Source organism: Triticum aestivum, chromosome 1D, assembly GCF_018294505.1.
Source record: "Triticum aestivum cultivar Chinese Spring chromosome 1D, IWGSC CS RefSeq v2.1, whole genome shotgun sequence".
Taxonomy (NCBI): domain Eukaryota; kingdom Viridiplantae; phylum Streptophyta; class Magnoliopsida; order Poales; family Poaceae; genus Triticum; species Triticum aestivum.
In genome coordinates this window covers 171,909,742-171,934,127 of record NC_057796.1, presented here as the reverse complement: position 1 = coordinate 171,934,127, position 24,386 = coordinate 171,909,742, and the positions used below count along the sequence as shown (strand labels likewise).

Here is a 24,386-nt window from a genome sequence, read left to right as displayed (position 1 = left end):
ATGTATTTGTAGTTCAAATTTGAATTATGCACATTAAATTAATGCTTAGAAAACTTAGTTATAATGTATAAAAAAGGCCAAACAAACCCTGAATATTTAAAGCAGTTCTGGTCAACCGTCTGGCACCCGTGGGTAAGCATTGTGCGCACGCGTCCTACTAGCTCGTGCTTCCTTCTTTACTAAGTTTTCCATATCGATGGTGTTATATATCCAACCACGCTACCATTTCCCGCCACTGCTCCCATCGGTTTCCCGCTGCCAGTGTCAGTGCTCATAGAAGACTAAGCGGCGACACACCGGCCATGTAAATATTGCACATGGTTTCTAAAGGCACAAACGTGTGTGATAGTAGGGAGTAGGACCCACACGGTGACCAGCGGGAAATGCCTTAAAGGTAAGGAGACAACTCTTATCAGCAAGGGACGGCTTCCCATCCGCTATCCGAGTCGAATAAAACGCAGAAGTTAAGCGTGCTAGGGCCGGAGGAGTCTAAGGATGGGTGACCCAGTGGGAAGTTGCATATCTCAAGATTCATTAAGCGCCATGATACGGTCATTACAGACATGTAACATCTAAATATGTGCATGTAGTGACGTGTCATGTCGATTATATAAACCTTGGGATCCTTGTTTTGGTAATTTGTAGAATGATGTTTTTTGTTATTTCTTGTTCTAAAAAATCAGAGAATGGTCGAGATCTGTGGGCCCACACAATCTATCCCTCTTCATTTAAGCGCCATGATACGGTCAGACATTTAACATCTAAATATGTGTCTGTAGTGACCTGTCATGTCGATTATATAAACCTTGGGATCCTTGTTTTGGTAATTTGTAGAATGATGTTTTTTTTGTTATTTCTTGTTCTAAAAAATCGGAGAATGATCGAGATCTATGGGCCCACATAACCTATCCCTTTGACCCAACGTACGAGAATGGTTTGACCATGACGGGTTCCTCGTCTAACCCTTTGACCCAACATACGAGAAGGGTTTGACCATGACAGTTTCCTCTTGCTCTGTGTGTCATGTTAGACCAAATCAAGTTTGAGCACATGCGTTGGACGATACCCTCCCCCCACCCCGCCTCGAAGTTGGGGAACTGGCATCGTACGTCTTGAACCTGGCTTGGGGGTATGGTGTTTGGTTTGTAATGTAATTGGTGCCCCATCAAAGTTGTGCATTGGGGATTTGAACAGATCACACACCACCCATACATATTTTTGGGCCGCATGCATGGTATAGGGGGTCTTCTGATCGAACCCGTCTCCCTTGTGCGGTTTTAGGTGACACACATATCTATGGGCTCCGCGAGGTCTATATATATCATTGATACGTCCATTTTGCATCATGTTTTCTTACTGTTATTTATAATGTTTTTATCCATAATAATGCTTTTTGGAGTAATTCCAATGCCTTTTCTCTCGTAATTTGCAAGGTACACAACAAGAGGGAGAATTCTGGCGGCTGGAAATCTGGACCTGAAACAGCTACGTTAGGCTACCTATTCTGCACAACTCCAAACAAGCTGAAACTTCATGGGGATTTTTTATGGAATAAATAAGAATTACTGGAACAAATAACCACAAGAGGGGAGCCACCAGGGGGGCACAACCCACCTGGGCGTGCCAGGCCCCCCTGGCACGCCCTGAGGGGTTGTGGCCTCCTCGGCCCACCTCCCGTGCCCATCTTCTGGTATATAGGTCGTTTTGACCTAGAAAAAAATAAAAGGAGGACTTTCCGGACAAAGCGTCGCCGCCTCGAGGTGGAACTTGGGCAGGAGCACTTTTGCCCTCCGGCAGAGCGATTCCGCCGGGGGAACTTCCCTCCCGGAGGGGGAAATCATCGTCATCATCATCACCAACAACTCTCCCATCTTGGGGAGGGCAATCTCCATCAACATCTTCAACAGCACCATCTCATCTCAAACTCTAGTTCATCTCTTGTGTTCAATCTTGTTACCGGAACTATAGATTGGTGCTTGTGGGTGACTAGTAGTGTTGATTACATCTTGTAGTTGATTACTATATGGTTTATTTGGTGGAATATTATATGTTCAGATCCAATATGCTATTTAATACTCCTCTGATCATGAGCATGTTTATCATTTGTGAGTAGTCACTTTTGTCCTTGAGGTCACAGGAGAAATCATGTTGCAAGTAATCATGTGAACTTGAAATATGTTCGATATTTTGATAGTATGTATGTTGTGATTCCCTTAGTGGTGTCATGTGAACGTCGAATACATGACACTTCACCATATTTGGGCCTAAGTGAATGCATTGTGGAGTAGCAATTAGATGGTGGGTTGCGAGAGTGACAGAAACTTAAACCCCAGTTTATGAGCTATTCCGTAAGGACCGATTGGACCCCAAAGTTTAATGCTATGGTTAGAATTTATTCTTAATACTTTTCTCGTAGTTGCGGATGCTTGCGGGAGGGTTAATCATAAATAGGAGGTTTGTTCAAGTAAGAGCTACACCTAAGCACAGGTCCACCCACATATCAAATTATCAAAGTAGCGAACACAAATTGAACCAACATGATGAAAGTGACTAGATGAAATTCCCGTGTACCCTCAAGAATGCTTTGCTTATCATAAGAGACTGTTTTGGCCTGTCCTTTGCCTCAAAAGGATTGGGCTACCTTGCTGCACTTTTTTTACTACTATCGTTACTTGCTCGTTACAAATTATCTTGCTATCAAACTACTCCGTTACTTACAATTTCAGCACTTGCAGACATTACCTTACTGAAAACTACTTGTCATTTCCTTCTGCTCCTCGTTGGGTTTGGCACTCTTACTTACCGAAAAGAGCTACAATTGATCCCCTATACTTGTGGGTCATCAATCATCCCTTTTACCGATAACAAGGAGGGTTTGGCCATGAATATTCCTCCTAGTTTGTATTAGGGTGGGTCACGGTGACATGTTCGAGCAAAGTTTGAGCTCATGCATTATCAGGATTCCCTCCCACACGCTCGAATTGGTGGGTTGGGCCGACACCGTACCCTACGTATGTCGTCCTTAATTACCTGGATTTCACGGGGGTTGTCTGTAACGAGAGTTAGGAACCACATCTAAATTGTACATTATTTGATATGTAAAACACATCACCCCTCCCAATGTAGATCATTTTGGGCCGCATGCAGGCGGTGCTAGTTTTGTGGGCCCTCTCGTGCGATTTTTTATGATGGTCTAATCTATTGGCCCAAGCGGTGTATTCTATCCATTTTTTATCGACAAGAACAGTGGTCATTGACCAAGCGATAGATTCACTGGTCTGTCTTATGGTAGGTCATGGCAATATGCATGTATGACCAAAGTATGAGTACGTGCATGCGTCCCGCCAACACGAAGTGGGGGTGGAGCAAGCACCCTAACTAGCTACGACCTTATTAGACTGTCACTATAATATATCCAAGCAGGGCTTTCCGGTTTATGAGGCAGGTGCCACCAAAGTTGTGCATTGTGTATTTAAACATCACACCCTTTATTCCTACATATATTTGGCCACTTTCAGGTGGTTGTTGACTTCTGGCCCTCTCACCAATCTTCAGCGAGGCGCCCACCCGTGGGCCCACGCGGTCAAAGTTGTGCATTGGGAATTTGAACATCACACACCACCCTTTTAATTCATATACATTTGGGCCACATGCTAGTGTGGTTTTCTTCTGACCCTCTCTCACTTTGTTTTCTTCCAAATGGTGCTATATATGAAGACTCGGATGACGCGCAACATACACGGGTGCACTGGCTTAACCATGTGTGATGCTAGTGCGCTGTAAAATCACCATGATTGCGCAAGCGCGAGCAAGGGTGGAGGTACTGGCTTAACCATGTGTGATTCTAGTGCACTTTAAAATCACCACAACTGCACAAGTGTGAGCAAGGGTGGAGGTACTGGCTTAACCGTGTGCGATGCTAGTGCGTTGTAAAATCATCACGACCGCGCAAGCTCAAGGCGGGTAGTTTATTTAGGATGAATTCCATGTCTGCGTTTGAAAATTAGGACGAACCGTGTGCGATAGACTAGCTAGCTAGAAATCTAAAAACAAACTACCCGCCTTGAGTGATGCAAAAATCAGCGGTTCCGCCGCTTTTTCTTATTATCATACATGCATATTCTATTTGGGCGGTGTGCGATCTTGTTTTTTTGCATGGTGTGCGATCTTGGTTGCTCCCGCCCCTCTTAAATTCCTTTACCCAAATTTTAGTAGCCGCGGTATTTCAACTGTCGGTCCCTCTCCTCCACCACCGACCTTATAGTAAAATTCTAGTAGCCGAGGCATTTGAACCGTCGCCCTCCCTCATCCACCACCATCTCCACCCACAATTACTAAAATTTTCAGTAGCCATGGCATATCCTCAAACACCACCCCGCCCCCCTCCACAGTCCACCCCCACCCTGACCCCGCTAGAACCCTAGCTTGCCGCCGCCGCCAACCCCTGTCGGTCTGCCCGTGCCTCCTAGCTTAGATAATAAAGTTCAGGTTACCCAACGATTCCCATACAGTCACCCCCTTAGTTTTTAGATGAGGCCTGCGGTGTCCCTCCCCGCCAGATCCACATCCCCTACTCCAGAGAGTCGCAGCCTAAGCACGACCACGTATCCCGGGGAGCCCGACGAGCGTACGACCAAAAAGAGGTTTATCATGGCCTCTCCAACAGACAATGGTGAGGTGGCCGCCGTTCGTCCCGACCTGTCGATCCCGGAGCAACACCTCGCCGCGGAAGCCGGCGAGGACGTTGACTACTTTGCCATGCCGAAGGCTTCACGTTAGCGGGCTTGCATATTACTGTATCTCGGGAAAGTTGGCTATGACATCAAGCTCGTCGACAGCGACGACTTCTCGCGGGCCATGTCACAGGTTAAGTGGTCCATCCCCAACCCCTCTGGTTCAACCACCGTTGATCTCTTCAAAGGCCCTGCTGCTGATCTTCTCTGCCACGTGGTCAAGGATTTGCGATCCTTGTACGCCATCGAGGCCATTTTGTCATTTCTGAAGGACACATTCTACGATAGCAGCTTGGGATCCTCAATTGCCAAGTCAGATCTCATCGACCATGACCACAAGGAGGGAACCCACAAAGGGTCTTCGAAGGTGAAATAGCCCATCTGCGACATCTAGGGGAGCGCACCATGGGTCTGTGCTCTTCCAACTGGAAGGATCCCGTCCATGACAAGTGAGGCAATATCCTATCAGCAAATCTTACCTTTTCTAGCTAGCCAACGGCTACCCTTTGTTGTAGTATCTTTTGTCATGCAGTGTTTTAACTACGCCGTGTTTAATTATTTTAGTTGTGCAAAAATGTAATGTTCAATAGGGCTATGCAATGTTTAAGTATGAATTGTCCACTTAGTTTCACAAAAGCCTATATTTGGTTGTTTATAGTGAGTAGATGCCTTGTTTATCTTTATTTGGTTGTTAGGTTGGTTGTAGTGAGCATTTGTCCAATTTTCAAGCATATGCTCTGGTTACAGTGAGCCACTGTCCAGTTTTCAATGGCCATATTTGGTTGTTATACTGATCATATATGCCTTGTTTATTTCAGTTATTCACAATGTGATGTTCATTATGTGCAAGTCGGAAATGTGCAGTTTGATTTCATCAATACCTGTTTAAACGGCTATATTTGGTTCCTGTTATGCCTGGTGTAGTTAACACATGCCCTTTATTTCAGTTGTACACATTTATCCAGTGTGATGTTTAAGCATGAGTTACGTTCTATTCATTTTCAACAATTCCAGTTTGAATTACAATATTTGGTGCCTATTAAGCATGTTGTAGTTAACATTCACTTCCATTTTATATCTGCTTTAACAGCATGCTGAAAATGACACGTTCAAGCTATCATTTGGAGATGATGTTGTTTATCTTGTCTATCTTTGTTTGATGTTAAGGTTGTTGTACTTATCATGCCTTTTCCATGCACTAATGCAGGACAACAACGGGAGTGATCAGCATTTTCTGCCGAGGTTAGTTTCATCCTCGGCTTGTACTGCCCCCGTCATTCCATAATGTAGTGCATATAGATCCAGGCCTGGACACTTTTTAGCTTCTAATATCGACTTGTTGCTTGTAGGTACATATGTCCTTGGCAAAGATCCACGCATCGACCCTTTTTTGTGTATGGGGCAATGAGATATTCATGAACCAGCATCAAGTGAGGAAACTGATAAAGATTATTAGCAAAAAGATACGAACGGTGGCAATCAAATTATTTGTTTACGCTCTATCCAACACAACAGTGAGATGTAGGATGGTAAGTAGGAACTTTGTAGCCTTCTCTTTTTACTTCCCATAATGACTTGTTAGACAATGTCTGAATCTTTTTCGTTTGCAGTGGTTTCCGAAGCAGTTTACTCAAGATTACCTCGCAAAGTACATGATTGGTGGACATGCAATGAAGGTTAAAGTATTTCATCGAGACTACAATGAGCATCGACACATCCTAATGAAGATAACGAAGGATGCACGGGTTCCTAACTTTGAGATTAAAAACAACATCGCACATAGTTCCTAACTTTGAGATTAAAAACGTGTGTTGATCGTAGATCCATTAATAATATTACTATTCGTTATCGTCATCTATTCCTAGGCTAGATGATATGTTTGAGGAATTATTCTCCAAAATTGATTTGCATAGTGGATAACATCAAATTCGTATGAAATTGGTAGATGAATGGAAAACAACATTTAAAACTAAGTTTGTCTTATATGAGTGGTTAGTCATGCCTTTTGGGTTAACTAATGCATCTAACACTTCGCGAGATTAATGAGCGAAGTTTTGCGTGCTTTCATTGGACGATTTATGGTAGTCTATTTTGATGATATACTAATTTATAGCAGATCTTTGAAGGAACATTTGGAACATTTACGTGTTGTTTTTATTGCTCTACGTGATGCACGTTTGTTTGGTAACCTTGGGAAGTGCACCTTTTGCACCGAACAAGTATCTTTTCTTGGCTATGTTGTTACTCCACATGGCATTGAAGTTGATAAAGCCAAGATTAAAGATATTAAGAGTTGGCCGCAGCCCAAAACAGTCACACAAGTGAGGAGTTTTCTTGGACTCGCTGGTTTCTATAGGCGTTTTGTGAGAGATTTCATCACCATTGCTGCGCTTCTCAATGAGCTTACAAAGAAGGATGTGCCTTTTGTTTGGGGTACCGCACAGGAAGAAGCCTTCGCGATATTGAAAGATACGTTAACACGTGCTCCTTTACTGCAACTTCCTCATTTTAATAAGACCTTTGATCCTGCATGTGATGCTAGTGGAATCGGATTAGGAGGTGTGTTATTACAAGATGGTAAACCAGTTGCATACTTCTCTTAAAAATATGATAAGGAATTATATGCTCTTGTTCAGACTTTGAAAACATGGCAACATTATTTATGGCCCGAAGAATTTTTTATACATTCTGATCATGAATCTTTGAAACACATTAAAAGTCAAGCAAAACTGAACCATAGACATGCTAAATGGGTTAAATTCATTGAGACTTTCCCTCATGTCATTAAATATAAGAAGGGTAAAGAAAATGTTATTGCTAATGCATTGTCTCGTCGCTATACTATGCTTTCACAACTTGACTTTAAAATATTTGGTTTGGAGACCATTAAAGATCAATATGTGCATGATGCTGAATTTAAAGATGTAATGTAGAATTGCAAAGAAGGAAGAACATGGAACAAGTTCGTCGTTAATGATGGATTTATGTTCCATGCTAACAAGCTATGCATTCCAGCTAGCTCCATTCATCTTTTGTTGTTGTAGGAGGCACATAGAGGATGATTAGTGGGACACTTTGGTGTGAAGAAGACGGAGGACGTACTTTCTACACATTTCTTTTGGCCAAAGATGAGACGGGATGTTGAGCGCTTTGTTGCTCGCTGCACTACGTGTCAAAAAGCTAAGTCACGACTCAATCCTCATGGTTTATATATGCCTTTGCCTGTACCTAGTGTCCCTTGGGAGGATATATCTATGGAATTTGTTATAGGTTTGTCTCGGACAAAGAAGGGGAGGGATAACATATTTGTTGTCGTGGATAGATTTTCAAAAATGGCAGACTTTATATCATGTCATAAAAGTGATGATGCTACTAATGTTGCTTATTTGTTTTTTCATGAAATTATTCGCTTGCATGGTGTGACAAATACTATTGTTTCAGATCATGATACTAAATTTCTTAGCCACTTTTGGAGATGCTTATGGGCTAAGTTGGGGACAAAATTGCTTTTCAGTACTACATGTCACCCCCAAACTGATGGATAAACAGAAGTAGTCAATAGAACTTTGTTTGCTATGCCTATGGCTATTTTGAAGAATAACCTTAAAATGTGGGAAGAATTCTGGCCTCATATTGAATTTGCTTATAATCATTCGCTGCATTCTACTACTAAGATGTGCCCTTTTGAAATTGTGTATGGTTTCCTACCTCGTGCACCCATTAATTTGTTGCCTCTTCCATCTTCGGAGAAGGTTAATTTTGATGCTAAACAACGTGATGAATTGATCTTAAAAATGCATGAGTTAACTAAGGAAAACATTGAGCGTATGAATGCTAAGTACAAACTTGCTAGATATAAGGGTAGAAAACGTGTTGTCTTTGCACCTAGAGATTTTGTTTGGTTACATTTGCGCAAGGATAGATTTCCTGATTTGCAAAAGTCAAAGTTAATGCCACGTGCTAATGGTCCTTTTAAGGTGTTAGAGAAAATAAATGATAATGCATATAAACTTGAGCTGCCTGTAGATTTTGGGGTTAGTCTCACTTTTAACATTGTAGATTTGAAGCCATATTTGGGTGAGGAAGATGAGCTTCCATCGAGGACGACTTCATTTCAAGAAGGGGAGGATAGTGAGTACATCAATACTGTAGTTACACCCACATCCTCTCTTACTACACATACTGGACCAATTATTAGAACTCGCGCACACCCGTTAAATTATCAGGTACTTTCGTTTCTTGGGAATAATTTTAATATTCATGAGATTATGATGCTGCCTAAGATAGATACGTTTCTGTTGATTACTAATAAGGGCCTAGTATCGACAAACGGGATGAACGCTGGAGCAGGATCAAGCGTGGAGATGAAGGCGCACGCGAAGGGAATCAGAACGACGTTCCTGATGGAGTTTTCAACACTTTGAAGCCTCCATAATGACATACAAGTACATGGAAGAAATATACAAGATGCCCTATCATAAATTTCGTTCGTAGCTTATATTAGGTGTTGCATCACCTTAGTTTTAGGCCAGGCCCATATAATTTCGAAATACTACTTCATAGGATGGTTTTAGAGTCTGTATTGTAGGGGAAACGACCCAGGAGGTGTTTTAGTCCGACCTTGTCAAGGGTGGACAAAATCCCCTCTCTTTTTCCCTATAAATACAACCCTTAAGGCACCGTTTAGACTTGCGTTTTGTTTAGACTAGAGTCCGCCATAACTGCAACTCGCGTCCTTCTTTTGTGTTCAACGACCATACCAAGACGTCAACTTTCATTAATAAAGCTTTCCTCTTATATTCGTAATATTCAGATTGCAATTTCAATTTCTTGCTTGTTGTTTGTTTGCGTGTAGGAAATAGACCTCCGTGGTCAGGTTGATCATGCTCCGACATGGTCAATAACCTCTCGGAGTTGGTTTAGTGATTGCTAAGGCGCGGCGTCCTCGCACGTTCATAGTCGAACCGTCAAAGTCTACTTCACTGAAAACGATAGACACCATCTCATCGAAAGACGAGGCACCTTAGCCTCTATCAAGAAGGATAAACATTGGAGCATGATTAAGCATGGAGATGGTGCATGCGTAAGGAGAACAAGAACAGAGTTTCCGGTGTAGTTTTCAGCACTTTGAAGCCACCATGATGGCATACCAGGACATGTATGAAATACATAAGATAACCTTTCATGAATTTCGTCCATAGCTTAATATAGGTGCCGCACCACCTAATTTTTAGGCCAGGCCCATGTAATTTTAAAATACACTTAATAAGTTGTTTTTAAAGTCTGTAGTAATAGGGAAAATGACTTAGGACAGAATTTAGTCCCACCTTGTCAAGGCTGGACGAATTTCCCCTTTGTCTCCCCTATAAATACAGCCCCTGGGCGTCGTTTTAGACTTGTGTTTTGTTTAGATTGAAGTTTGCCATAGTGCAACACCTGTACTTCGTTTGTGTCTAACGACCAGGCCAAGACGTTTCAGAACCCCACCTTAATCAATACAGATTTCCTCTTAAATTCACAATATCTAGATTGTAATCTCAGTTTCTTACTTGTTTTCTTTTGCCTGTAGGAAACAGACCCTCGTGGTGAGGTTGATCATGCTCCTGTGTGGTCAATAACCTCTCGGAGTTGGTTTAGCAATTGCTAAGGCGCGACGTCTTCGCATGTTTGTAGTCGGATCGTCAAAGTCGGCTTCCACCAAAAACGTTAGTTACCATCTCATCGAAATACGGGACACCTTCACCCCCATCAATATATCAATATTCAATATACTACTTAAAAAGAACGTAAGGTTCTCGTTTCACCTCTCCTTCATCCAACCTCTCTAAGCCCATTTTACATTATTCCTTCCTTTCTCCTGTTTTTTTCTCCCATTTCTGATTTTCCCCCAAAATAATAATATTCTTTGGTAAGTTAATAAATTCTTACCAAATAAGTGCTTCATAATAAGACGTCATTTTCCTCCATCTCTCTTTTCAAGTAGTAGAATTTTTTTCTTTGATAAGTCAGTAAATTCTTGCAAAATAAGTGCTTAACTATAAGATGATGAATAAATCTTGGCAATTGCATAGAAAAATTTGCTAAGACTTTAACGCACCGATGTAATAATAGACGTGCAATCATGAGCTAATCTACTAAAATGTTTATACTCCCGTTGCAACGCACGACAATTATATAGTCAAAACAAAAAAAGCAAGGCAGTCACAATCCCGTGAAAAGAATAACAAGGCAGTGACGATGGGCCATTAGGGCGGAACATGTGGCTGCATGAAATAAAATGGGAAGCAAGAATGGAGAACGGGCTCGACCCAAGGAGAGGAAGGAGTGATGAAGCATGTCCTAAAAAAATGTTTATGCTTCTGCTCCCAAATCCACCGCACCATCCTGGAGTCCCTCGCCACTGAAACCCCTTCCCCCCTCCTACCGAAGCGCGCCTGCCATCTCGAAGTGGAGGAGCTCGCGCGGTTCTCTCCTGATCTTCCTCCTCCGATCCCTTCTGCAGCTGCTGGTGTGGCGTGGCTCGACGCGATTCATTTTGTTGGTAAGGAAGCCCTAGCTTTGCTCAGGCTGCTCTTCGTTTTCTTCTTCTCCGGTCTCCTCTTGGCTACGAGCAATCGAATCCAGCTAGATCCCTTTATTCGAGATTTGTCTCAGTTAACCCCGTTCCATCCCATCGGTAGGGTGGACTATGAAGGCGCGGCAGGCGCATCCGCCCACCCATGTATTTTGGTCTCCATTTCGCGGAACAACGACTATATACTACTTAAAAAGAACGTAAAGTTCCCGTTTCACCTCTCCTTCGTCCAACCTCTCTAAGCCCATTTAACATTATCCCTTCCTTTTCTCCTGTTTTTTCCTCCCATTTCTGATTTTTCTCAAAAATAATAATATTCTTTGGTAAGTTAATAATTCCTACCAAATAAGTGCTTCATAATAAGATGGCATTTCCCTCCATCTCTCTTTTCAAGTAGTAGAAATGTTATTTTTCTTTGATAAGTCAATAAATTCTTGTCAAATAAGTGCTTAACTATAAGATGATGAATAAATCTTGGCAATTGCATTGAAAAATTTGCTAAGATTTTAGCGCACCAATGTAATAATAGACGTGCAATCATGAGCTAATCTACTAAAATGTTTATACTCCCGTTGCAACGCACGACAATTATATAGTCAAAAAAAAAAGCAAGGCAGTCACGATCCCGTGAAAAGAAAAACAATGCAGTGGCGATGGGCCATTAGGGCGGAACATGTGGCTGCATGAAAGAAAATGAATGGAGAATGGGCTCGGCCCAAGGAGAGGAAGGAGTGATGAAGCATGTCCTAAAAAAAATGTTTATGCTTCTGCTCCCAAATCCACCGCACCATCCCGGAGTCCCTCGCCGCCGAAACCCCTTCCCTCCCCCTCCTACCGAAGCGCGCCTGCCATCTCGAAGCGGAGGAGCTCGCGCGGTTCTCTCCTGATCTTCCTCCTCCGATCCCTTCTGCAGCTGCTGGTGTGGCGTGGCTCGACGCGATTCATTTTGTTGGTAAGGAAGCCCTAGCTTTGCTCGGACTGCTCTTCGTTTTTTCTTCTTCTCCGGTTTCCTCTTGGCCGCGAGCAATCGAATCCAGCCAGATCCCTTTATTCGAGATTTGTCTCAGTTAACGCCGTTCCATCCCATCGGTAGGGTGGACTATGAAGGCGCGGCGGGCGCATCCGCCCACCCATGTATTTTGGTCTCCATTTCGCGGAACTAAGACTACAATTTTCGAGATCCCGAATTATACTACTAACAACAGTTTATTTTCAGAAAAAAATTGGGGGTTCAACTGAACCCCCATGCCCCGTGTTAAGCCCGCCCCTGTGAGGAGCTGGAGCTGGTGCTGGTGCCGGTGCTGGTGCTAGTGCTGGGGCTGTGGAGAAGAGCGCAGCAGAGGAGGAGCAGGGGTGGAGGATGCTGAGCGTGGTACGGGTGCACCTGCCGTCGGAGATCCCGATTGTGGGGTGTGAGATCACCCCGTATGTGCTGCTGCGTCTGCCCAATGGGGCCATCTCCACCGAAGACGTACCTGAGACCGCGGCTGTTGATGGTCACTTCATGCGATACAGATGGTGAGCGAGCAGCTCGTGACTCTGACTTTTGGTTCAATAGGATATGCATTGTGGAATGATTAGTTCCGCTTGTGCGTTAGTACTAGTTAATTCTGTTAAAAGAAGGGTCTTTTAGTATTGATCAGATTGCTATATGCTTAACTACTTGCTAAACTCAGGAAAGTCCTGTTCTTCTTAGTTCCTGAATATATGAAGCACAACCGTGTCAATTCGGAGCATCGATTGCTCTAACAAGCCAATTTCGTGTTTTTGTAAATGAATGGAAACACAGAGAATATTAAATGCCAATGGTTGCCTTTGAGACATTACTAGATTGTTGAGTTGGAGACGTAGAACAGTTTTCAGGACTCAGAAGTTGTGTCTTGATTCACTTACAGATGAAACTATTAGGTCTATGATATATTAAGCCACCACATGGGATAACGCAGAATGGTTATAAGAATAACTGAGTAATTCATCGAGCAAGTCAATATGCTGTCTGATTTTGGTTGTGCTCCGAGCTCTGGACAATTCGGAGCATCGATTGCTCTAACAAGCCAATTTTGTGTTTTTGTGAATGAATGGAAACACAGAGAATATTAAATGCCAATGGTTGCCTTTGAGACATAACTAGATTGTTGAGTTGGAGACGTAGTACAGTTTTCAGGACTCAGAAGTTGTATCTTGATTCACTTACAGATAAAACTATTGAGTCTATGATATATTAAGCCACCACATGGGATAACGCAGAATGGTTATAAGAATAACTGAGTAATTCATCGAGCAAGTCATTATGCTGTCTGATTTTGGTTGTGCTTAGAGCTCTCGACAGTTAGATAGGATCGTAAGAGTCGTAATGGAGATGAAGCCTGCTTGGCTGCTTGGCTTGTAGAATGCTATCAATCATTGGGCAATAATGGTCCTATCCATCTTGGGTGAAATGGGAGCATTGTAAAATTTTCGGATTGCACTGGATCATATAAATAGTTTTGTAGAGATAGCTATTCCACAAGTGCTATCAGTTTGTTCACTTGGGGTCACATGATTCTTAGACTGGGATACAATCCTTGAGCTGAACAGCACTTGTTGAACAAAGAGGCTGCTTGATTGTACACTGAATTTTGACGCCTCTGGGCTCAAAAAGGATTATTATATGTTCTTCTTTTGAAGTACTGCATATTAAAATTGGTTGCATATTAGGTTCAGCTGCAAGTTACTTTACTTGCTTACGGTTAGTGAGAGATTGAACACACATTCCATTATTTTTGTTTTGTTGACTACACGTGTCCTTCTCTTTTGTTTGATCTCTTACTGGCCTTGTCACTCCCACACCCCACCTTATCCATATTCTTCCTTTGTTGTAACAAATCTGTATCTCTACTACTTAAAAAGAATGTAAGGTTCCATCTTTCATCACTTCTCTTCCCACCACCCTTCCGTCCAACCTTCCCCGTATGACAATCAATCATCTTAATTTACTTACCTTATGAACCAATTCCACTTCAGTTTACTTGCCAAACTTCTCATCAAACTATAAGGTAAATCATGGCAGGATTTGATAAATATTTATTTACACCATCACATTAATATGGGCAGGTAAATCACAAGCTAACATACTAGAATATTTATATCCTGTTGCAACACACAGGCACTGTCCTAGTTAATGTTTTATTTATGTAAAAACACTTATAACATACTCCCTCCGTCCCAAAATATAAGAGCGTTTTTGAGGGACGGAGGGAGTATATCTTAGCAGTGTATCATAGCGAATGTATTGTAAGTAAATTTGAAGAACTAACATAATGCTTGAGTGTTCTAAAAAATGATCTATAGGCAGTGTACGAGGATGCGGTGCCCTACCTGTTGCTTACAAGCTGTGCGTATGCCACATATACAATTGGCAATACAATCACTACCAGCTGGGTGTCCGGACGATTACCTGTTATTGAATATATATAATATTGTTGTGCTGGGTGTCCGGACGATTACCTGTTATTGAATATATATAATGTTGTTGTGCATTACTCATTACACTCTTGCTTGGATGGTTAATCATTTCATCATGTCCATTGTTTGTCATGTCAAGTAGGTCTAAATTGCATTGTTTATAAGGCGTCCCACCTTTGACGCTTAGCCGACGCTTAGGCAGCAAGGCGCCCAGTGCCTTGCAAGTGTGCCCGCTTTAGGCGTTTAGGCGTCCACCTTAGGCGCTTAGGCATCAGGGCGGATGGTGCTCGCCTTAGGTCGCCTTATAAACAATGCTAAATTGCATCAATTGGATGCTATATGTTGAGAATTTAGTATTGCAGACTTATGAAGATAGCGGAGCTAGTCCGTTAACACATGTAGTTTCATTGGTTTGCTTTTTATTAGCCTCTTCCTCGTACACTGCCTATAGACAATTTTTTAGAAGACTGACACATTATGTCAGTTCTTCAAATTTACTTACAATAAACTCACTAGTCACTATGTTACACTGCTAAGATATATGTTATAAGTGTTTTAAGATAAATAAAATATTATTTTGTTACAACACAAACCAAATCTTTTTTTTACACAGATACCCCCTCCGCCCCGAATTACTTGTCGCAGAAATGGATGTATCTAGAACTAAAAATATGTCTAGATGCATCCATTTTTGCGACAAGTAATTTGGGATGGAGGGAGTAAAATATTAGTATTGCCCACCAAATCTTTTTTTTTGTAAGCTTTCATTCTGTTTGCTTTTCAGTCGCTAGTTTGACAGAACCACATGTAATATGTACAATTGTGCACCATCAAAAAATCGTGCAAAAATATGAAAAAAAATGTGTCCTGTGCGCAAAATACAAGTGGTTGTAGTTGTATTATAAAAGAAATCAATTTATCTGTTGTGTTTTTTGCGCAGGGTTTATTTGATCATATTGTTGAATGATCTTTTTTTGCTGTTGTCCATGTTATAACAGTGTACATTTATTATCTTTTTTGAGAAGTTGCTCATCATGCTGTGTATCCGCTTTATGCTACATTTTGAGTTAATAAACGTGCCCTTTATAGAAAAAAAACATGCACAAGAAAACTTGAATTTTTCCCCTGATGTATTGCCAATTTTCTTCATCTTGCCTCATTATTTATAAGAAGCTAGCAATGTGCCCGTGCGTTGCAACGGATCCAAAGTAGAATAATACATATTCACAAATTTGAAAGAAAACAGTCTAGTTTTGATATACATATATCACTAAAAATATATTACGTTTCACTCAAAATATATTTCTTGGGCTGTTTTGATGAGTTAAGGGAGGAATGTGGTTGGTTTCAAGATACTAAGGGGTTTTCTGTAAATTGGAGCAGAGAAGTGGGATATTGTTGCAAAAAGGCACAACTTACATCACAGTTGTTAGATGCAGATCTAGTGGTCAGAAATGACGGATGGTAGACACACCATCATCACCAACTGAGTCTTTTATAGGAGTAGAGAAATTGGAGCAGAGAAGTGGGATATTGTTGCAAAAAGGCCACAACTTGCATCGCAGTCGTTAGATGCAGATCTAATGGGCAGAAATGACGGATGGCAGACACACCATCATCACCAACTGAGTCTTTTATAGGAGTAGAGAAAATGTATTTTCCCAAAGTGCCCTAACAAACTGATATCCAAGGTGCTGTTAGCAAGTTACCACGAGCTGATACAACTTAAAATGAGCTCTTTAGGTGTTCTTTCGTGTCTTTACTTTTCCAGTCTTGTTCTCTCTTCATGGTATCTTACAGCTTTTGTGTATCTTACAACACATAGTTATACTGATTTGACTCTTCTCTTGAAGGTACCGCATACAAAGCGATCGGAAAGTTGCTATCTGCAGTGTACATCCAATGGAGCAAGCAACAATCCAGTGTCTAGGTTGTCTCAAGTCAAAAATACCTGCTGCTAAGAGCTACCATTGTTCTGCTAAGTGCTTCTCTGATGCGTGGCAGCACCACAAGGTTTTGCATGAGCGAGCTAGTAGTGCTTTAAATGAAAATGGAGCTGAAGAGGAGGAGCTATTTGGTAGATTTGGCAGTGGTAGTTCAGGGATTCTCAGTTCTGGGTCTGGCTCAATGTCAAATCTTGGACAGAGCCCTGGTGTTAATAATGGACCTGTTCCTTTGTATCCCTCGGGCTCTGACAAAAGCTCGGGTGAAACTTGGTTTGAAGTGGGACGCTCGCAGACATATACACCGACTGCAGATGATATTGGCCATGTTCTGAGATTTGAATGTGCAGCGGTGGATACAGAAAAGAAAGTACCAGCAGGACCTCCAACTTCAATTATGACGTCACGTGTGATTCCAGCACCAACCCCTACTCCACGCCGCCTTATCCAAGTGAATGGAGATGTTTTGGGTCACTTGGATATGGACAGCCAGAGTTCTTCTTTCGGGACATTCACAGTGCTGTCTTATAATATTCTTGCAGATGCATATGCTACAAGCGATGCATATAGCTACTGCCCAACATGGGCTCTTTCATGGACTTACCGGAGACAAAATTTGATGCGTGAAATTATTGGTTATCATGCTGACATCATATGTCTTCAGGAGGTATGATGTGATAACCTTTCTTGTCAATTTAATTTTTGTGTGACCTATGTTTCGCCTTCAGTTGCATCATATATTTGATTTAATGAACTGAGAAAGTCTCAATTGTTTGCATAATAAAAATATTGCATCCAAGGTGCACTTATGCGTGATGACTCTGTTCAACAACCTACAATGTCTCTTATATACTCTTGTTAGCCTGTTTCATTTTCATTTGGGTCGTCACTTTTTTCCTTGTTTATAGGGACGTTGGATTTGAATTTATCATAGTTTGCCCATTGTTTAAGCTTTCAAAAATATCTCTGCATGATCGTTATGAACAGTTTCTTCTTTCTTGAAGGTGCTTATGATTATTTTCTCTTCTTTGCATGATTGGTTTCTTTATTTGAACTAATTTGCATATTAAAAATGCTAAAAATGAGAAGTGCCCTAAGATTATAAAAGGTGACAATTAAGCAAAATGCTATTGGTTTCAGGTACAATTGAACCACTTCGAGGATTTTTTTGCACCTGAGTTTGATAAACATGGATATCAGGCGCTTTACAAGAAAAGGACAACAGAGGTATCTTTGAGTTGCAGTTTATCGTCACAAATTGGTTAGATACCTTTCGTTGTCTTATTTGATTCTACTTCATTGTTGTCACAGGTGTATGCTGGAGTTCCTCATGCCATTGACGGCTGTGCTACTTTCTTCCGTAGAGACAGATTTTCACACGTAAAGAAATATGAGGTACCTCCACTGTACGTTGCAGCTACCTGCTGATTTGCAGCTATCTGATACTTCTTGTACTTTGCTTGTGTGTAGGTCGAGTTCAATAAGGCTGCACAGTCTTTAACAGATGCGATTATTCCACCTGCACAAAAGAGGGTGGCTTTAAATCGATTGATTAAAGTAAGATTAATTTTAGAAGAGATTATATGCTATTGGATTCTGTACCGACTTCTTATTATCACACATTCTGTTTGAAGGATAACATTGCACTGATTGCGGTCTTAGAAGCCAAATTTGGCAACCAAGGAACTGAAAACCCTGGTAAAAGACAGCTCCTTTGTGTGGTACGTCAATCACCCTTCTTTCTTTAGATGCGTATAAAGTAGCTATGCACTTACTAGATATGGCATTTTTATATGCATGATTGTTAAAGGTCTACTTTTGGTCTATCAACTTCATTACTGTTCAATTTACACCCTAGACTCTCAGGACTGTTTGGGAGCTGGGTTCTCTGAGTGGTGTTTGGAGAAGAGCAGGGCTGTCTCCAGATATTTGGGGGCTTGGAGCAAAAAGTAAAACAGAGCCCTAAATTTTGAGAAAAATCATATAACTGAAGAACCAAAGTAGATTTAGTCTCACTTAATTATATAAGTTCAAATATATGTTATTTACTACAATAAATATAAATATATCAAATAGTAATGCTAAAAGAGTAAAGTTTGTGCTAAACTAATAAACTAACCTCATTTTGAAGCAACTACTGTACTTCGCAAATCTTGGATGCATGATAGCTTGACTATCTAACCCAAACAATTTGACTGCAAAGCAGAAGATGAAAAATACTGCACATGTCCACAAAAGATGAAAATAACCAAATTAACATAAACAATATAAGATGTACTGATGGAATAAGTGCTCTAATACTTACTAAAAAATATATTCAACAATGAAGTAGCCTACATTAGTAAGGCTTCATATTATGTGGAAAAGCACGAAAGGGCTTGAGCTGGCTAATTCCGTTCCGCTCAGCGTCGGACAGCGCTACCGTGCAACTGTACACGTCAGTGAGTGCCGTGGGGCGTGGCCGCCTGCACCTGCCGCCGTCGTCCAGTCTCCTGCATCCCTGCCCAAGTCCTCAAATTGCGAATCACCGATGCCGAGCAAATCCCTGCAATATACGATCGCTAATGGATCTAGTCAGTTGTGATTCGGGAAACTAACGCGCTGATTTTGTGCGTGCATATGCGTAGGTTGATCGGTCGCTAATCGATCCAGACTGATTGAATTGATGGGCCAATCAGGAGTATCGTGTGTTGGATCTTTCTTTCAGCACTGAGAAATAAACAGCACATGATCCCAGGCCTTGAAGTGGACCGTGTGCTGGGCCTGACCTATACCTATTGCCTGCTGGACTGGGGGGCCCCAAAAATTTGGGGGCCCTGTGCGGTCGGCCAATTTTGGCCACCCTTGTCAACGGGCCTGGTGAGGAGGCTGCTTTATCGTCAACTTTGGCACTTCATTCTTTACTTAGCAGTAGCCCCACATGTCAATTCAGGAAGCGCCCGTTCTCTCTACCCTATCCTTGTCTGCGCTCTCTGTTCCCTTTCCTCCTTCCTAGCTCTTAACACTAACACCTTTTCCTCCTGGGCCATCCTCTCTTCGCCTGCTCCCCACGTGTCAAAGCACTGTCTCTGAAACAAAAGAGGTGTGATGAAAGAGTTGTGAGCAGCGGAAGCTATAGCGGAGGCCATAGAGTGGCCAAGGAAGTGGGCCAGTAGAGAATTAGGTGGTAAAACGTGTTGACATTTATCCCAGGCCACACAAAACCGCCCACAAATACTACTTTAGGACGTAATTTGAACATTTAGATAGTTGATGTGTAAATTAGACAGTTTTGAAGTACAGGCTGTATGTTAAAGTCTTAAACCAAGACAATAGCTAACGGATCAAAAGTGGACCTTTTCCTATACTAGTAATTGTGTACGTGCGATACACGTTGATATTAGGGAGGAAATTAATTGCATGTTCATATTAGGTAGGATATCAGTTACCTGTTAACTATGTGATGATATTTGGTACTCCGTAAAGAAATATAAGAGTGTTATTAATTGCATGCTAGACATGTTGAGCGCTCACCATTGGAGCAATCTAGGTCATTGGATTGACATGGTTTGACGGCCGAGACTAATTGGATCTGCCCCTCTGGGTCTTTATATATTGGTATAGATATAGATATTTAGCTGTTGAACTGCTAGCAGTATAATGCAAAATAGCACGTGACATTATTTTTCTTGTTTAGTCACTACATTTAGGGATTAGAAGTTTTATATATGTAAGGATAAAGTAGTATATATACTACTCCCTCCGTCCCAAAATAAGTGTCTCAACTTTGTACGAAGTGAGACGCTTATTTTGGGACGGAGGGAGTACCACATAGTAGTATATGAGACATGGGTGAACTATCATGATATATAGGATGACGTGGGTGTATATATACTACCATATATATGATGACTGTAATAAGTTGAGATGCATGGAAAGCATCTGTATGTCAATGATGGGTGCTTGGTAAAAGGCGCATCTTACTGCAAGTTCCCCCTTATAGCGCTGAGTTTATGATGTTAGTCCTTGACCTCTGTTATTATTCGTAGTGGTCCAGGCTTGAAAGCCTTTTGATGTTATGGGTGTCTCAATTTTTTATTCTTTTCAAATGTTTCCAATTTGCAGGCCAATACACATGTAAATGTCCACCAAGATCTCAAAGATGTCAAGCTATGGGAGGTCTGTATCATCACATTCTTTGTAGGCTAGCACTCGGCAACATCTGAAATATTCAGATTAACAGCAAGTATGGTTTTGCAGGTTCAAACACTTTTGAAAGGATTGGAAAAGATAGCTAACAGTGCGGACATTCCAATGTTGGTCTGTGGGGATTTCAATTCAATCCCTGGGAGGTGCGTATCAAGATCCCATCGGAGCAATATTTTTCATACTTATTTGTTTTCTCCAACTCTTAATCCCTTTGTGCTTCCTTTTGCCTTTCAGTACTCCACACGGGCTTCTTGCGATAGGCAAAGTTGACCAATTGCATCCAGATCTGGCCATTGACCCCCTTGGAATTTTACGCCCTGTGAGCAAGCTGACACATCAGCTTCCTCTGGTACAGTAAAACTACCATGGCTTGTTTATCTTTTCTCCTTTTCAACTGTTCTGACCAAAGGTTTTACTTGTTTATAGGTCAGTGCATATTCTTCATTTGCAAGGATGGTAGGTGTCGGTTATGATTTGGAGCACCAGCGGAGGAGGATGGACTCAGGAACAAATGAACCACTTTTCACAAATTGCACAAGAGATTTCACTGGTACTGTTGATTACATATTTTACACAGGTAGGTGCCTGATGCATTGTATTTGTATGCTATTTTTGCATTTTTGATATCTCCATTATTCTGGAATAAGCATTTAGTACCGTGATATGTTTGATGATTGTCAGTTACCATGTTTCCTTTCTTATTTCAGCGGATTCGTTGTCAGTGGAGTCTTTATTGGAGCTTCTGGATGAGGAGAGCTTAAGAAAAGACACTGCTCTCCCTTCACCTGAATGGTCATCAGATCACATAGCACTCTTAGCAGAATTCCGTTGCAAGCCTAGAATCAGACGATGATGCCTTAGGTATGTATCAACTAGAAGGACATCACAGCTCTCTAATTGCATTTCAGTAGCACTGTTGTTTTTAGCACAAACAGCATGGAGCTTACAAGATTGGGCAGCTGCATTTTTTTTCTAGTACTCCCATTTGTGGTTAAGTCGCCATTTGTGCAAACCCTTTGCATTTTTGTGATCATAAGTGAAACAAACGTTACAATACTGTTTCACTGCACCGTAATTTATCTGAAAGTAGACACAAGGCATCATTATTGTTGTACATTCCTTATGGCAGATTGGTTCTTTTGGATCTTGTTGCGAGCATAAACTTCTTTGCCTGTGAAAGTGTGAATTATGACATATGGGCACTATTGCGCTCTATCTTGATTCAACGGTCAAGCTAACTGACTTTTTCTAGGTCGCATACAGATGGTCACATCAGCGTCCATGCTGGAGGTTTAACTTCCATGGTGGAAGGTGGATGTTGAGGAGGGGCAGACGCGATCATATCGCCGGGGAAGCAGTCAATCAGTCTTAGGAAACAACCTTGGGAAAAGAGAGGCTCGTGTAGTGTTGATTATTACCCTTTTTACATTTCAACTCCATGATATTTAAGCTGCCCCTTTGTAATATTATACTTTATATAGAAGAGAAATCCTTTTGAGAGAAATATTGATAATAGATTCTGACACCCATGGCTAGATTTTTTAAGGTCTTTTTTTTCTCAGCTTGCCATTTTTATTTTGTTAGCGATTTTTCGCTTGTTGTGGACTCGCATTTATTCCTACAAGCTGAGACTAGTGCGTCTAACTGTTATGGAATTGTATTGATGGTGGTGTGGTGTAAATTCCAGGTATTTGTGTAGGTCTGGGGTTAGGGAATTTCATGATCAGTGGCATTGAGCATTGATGACTGTTTGGTACAAACATTTTTGTTATTATGTTAAAGCTAATAACTCACACGCAAGCTTTTCTGTTGTTTTTTTGCTAGAGGGGTGCTTTTTCTACATTTGTAAGTCTAAGGTCAGAACACGATCAGCTCGGGACACACCTAGTAGACGAACAATGCTCTCCCGAGCGGAAGAGAGGAGAGGCAACATCAAAGAATAGAATGAAATGTGTGCTACCTTTAACGAACTCTAAATTCCTTAGGCACAACCACATATCTAGTGAAGAGTGGCATGTAGCAGCGCCACCAACTCCAGATAGGAGCCAACCACATGGACAGTTACTTACCTACACCCCATGCAACCTACTTCCTTCGTTCCTAAATATTTGTCTTTTTAGAGATTTCAACAAGTGACTACATACGGAGCAAAATGAGTGAATCTACACTCTAAAATATGTCTATATACATCCGTATGTGGTAGTCCATTTGAAATCTTTAAAAAGTCAAATATTTAGGAACGGAGGGAGTAGATCCCACTAGCGTGACACCTGATACATCGGGCTTTACACACACGTCACACATACCTGCATGTGGGCCCAATTAGCGTACACCATAGGTCCACACGTGTACATCTTACATGATGCTCAAGCCTCACCACAAAGATCCCTTTCTTGGGAGCTTAGTATTTGTACACTCTAAAATATGTCTATATGCATTCGTATGTGATAGTCCATTTAAAATCTCTAAAAAGACAAATATTTAGGAACGGAAGGAGTAGATCCCACTAGCATGACACCTGATACACTGGGCTTTACACACACGTCACACATACCTGCATGTGGGCCCAATTAGCATACACCATAGGTCCACACGTGTACATCTTACACGATGCTCAAGCCTCACCACAAAGATCCCTTTCTTGGGAGCTTAGTATTTGTAAAGATAAACTAATTAATCTTATGCCACCTTGTCATGAGTGTGTCACTGTTATGGATGCAAGGCCCATGGGGCAAATATATATTTTCACAAAAAAAGAAAAAAAGCAAATGTATAGTATAAGAAACTTGAGGCACAAGAAAGGAAATTTAGCGTAATAACTACTTCTAGATAAATACTAATACTCCTTAACACCCCCTGCATCAAATGCAAGGTGCATGCAATAACATTCACATTTGAAGTGTAATACTAGAAAAAAAGATAATTCAAAATCCGTGTCTTGAGAGTGTTATCATAGCATGAAGAGTCTTCAAAACATGTAGAGTCAAGCCAAAGGGGATAACGAAGAAGATGACATCAGAGGAAGACACCGCATCAGTAGAAGATACAAGGCAAGTATCAAGAGAAGATGTTTGTCAAGACAAGTTGGTACACCAAGAGAGTGAGGCATTTCACACAGAATCATAGCCCAGGAAAACAGGCGGGGAAAGAAGCTTGGCAGCAAGAGAATGGGCGTGGATAAAAAATGCCAAAAGAAGCCACAAAATCCTACAGAAAACAACGAGGACCATGTAGGGCACAAAAGTTGTGTAGAAAGGATCAGGACCCGAAAAAGGTTTGGTGGTGACGGTGTCCTTGCAGCATCATTGGCTTTAGTTGCAGGAGGCTGATTGGCTTAAGTGGTGACAACCAGAGTGCGTTCAGGATTGACCTCAGATTGAGCTGATTCTTTAGTAGCGTTGGCGTCAGTCACATTGACTTCAACAACATTAGGTTCAGCCTCATTGGCTTCACCTTGTGAAACATCCTCCACCATGGTGCTAGTAGGAGTAGCTTCATGTGTGA

The 24,386-nt window shown here is 41.5% G+C and overlaps 1 protein-coding gene across 3 annotated transcripts; it reads left to right on the top strand.

Annotated features, from left to right (window-relative positions):
- Positions 1 to 11,148: 11,148 nt before the first annotated feature.
- Positions 11,149 to 22,546, top strand: LOC123180866 (carbon catabolite repressor protein 4 homolog 1). 3 transcript variants are annotated; one of them, XM_044593038.1, is made up of 13 exons: positions 11,149 to 11,274; positions 12,524 to 12,825; positions 16,605 to 17,361; positions 17,835 to 17,921; positions 18,006 to 18,089; positions 18,165 to 18,251; positions 18,329 to 18,415; positions 20,799 to 20,852; positions 20,934 to 21,025; positions 21,117 to 21,231; positions 21,309 to 21,459; positions 21,590 to 21,743; positions 22,135 to 22,546. In XM_044593038.1, the coding sequence occupies exons 2-12, from the start codon at positions 12,668 to 12,670 to the stop codon at positions 21,733 to 21,735; spliced, it is 1,818 nt and encodes a 605-aa protein (XP_044448973.1). In that variant the 5' UTR covers positions 11,149 to 11,274; positions 12,524 to 12,667; the 3' UTR covers positions 21,736 to 21,743; positions 22,135 to 22,546. The 3 variants fall into 3 exon arrangements, with proteins under 3 accessions (XP_044448973.1, XP_044448972.1, XP_044448971.1); XM_044593037.1 differs by lacking the exon at positions 11,149 to 11,274 and adding an exon at positions 12,023 to 12,259; XM_044593036.1 differs by lacking the exon at positions 11,149 to 11,274 and adding an exon at positions 12,042 to 12,259 and having other exon boundaries at positions 22,146 to 22,546.
- Positions 22,547 to 24,386: the final 1,840 nt, after the last annotated feature.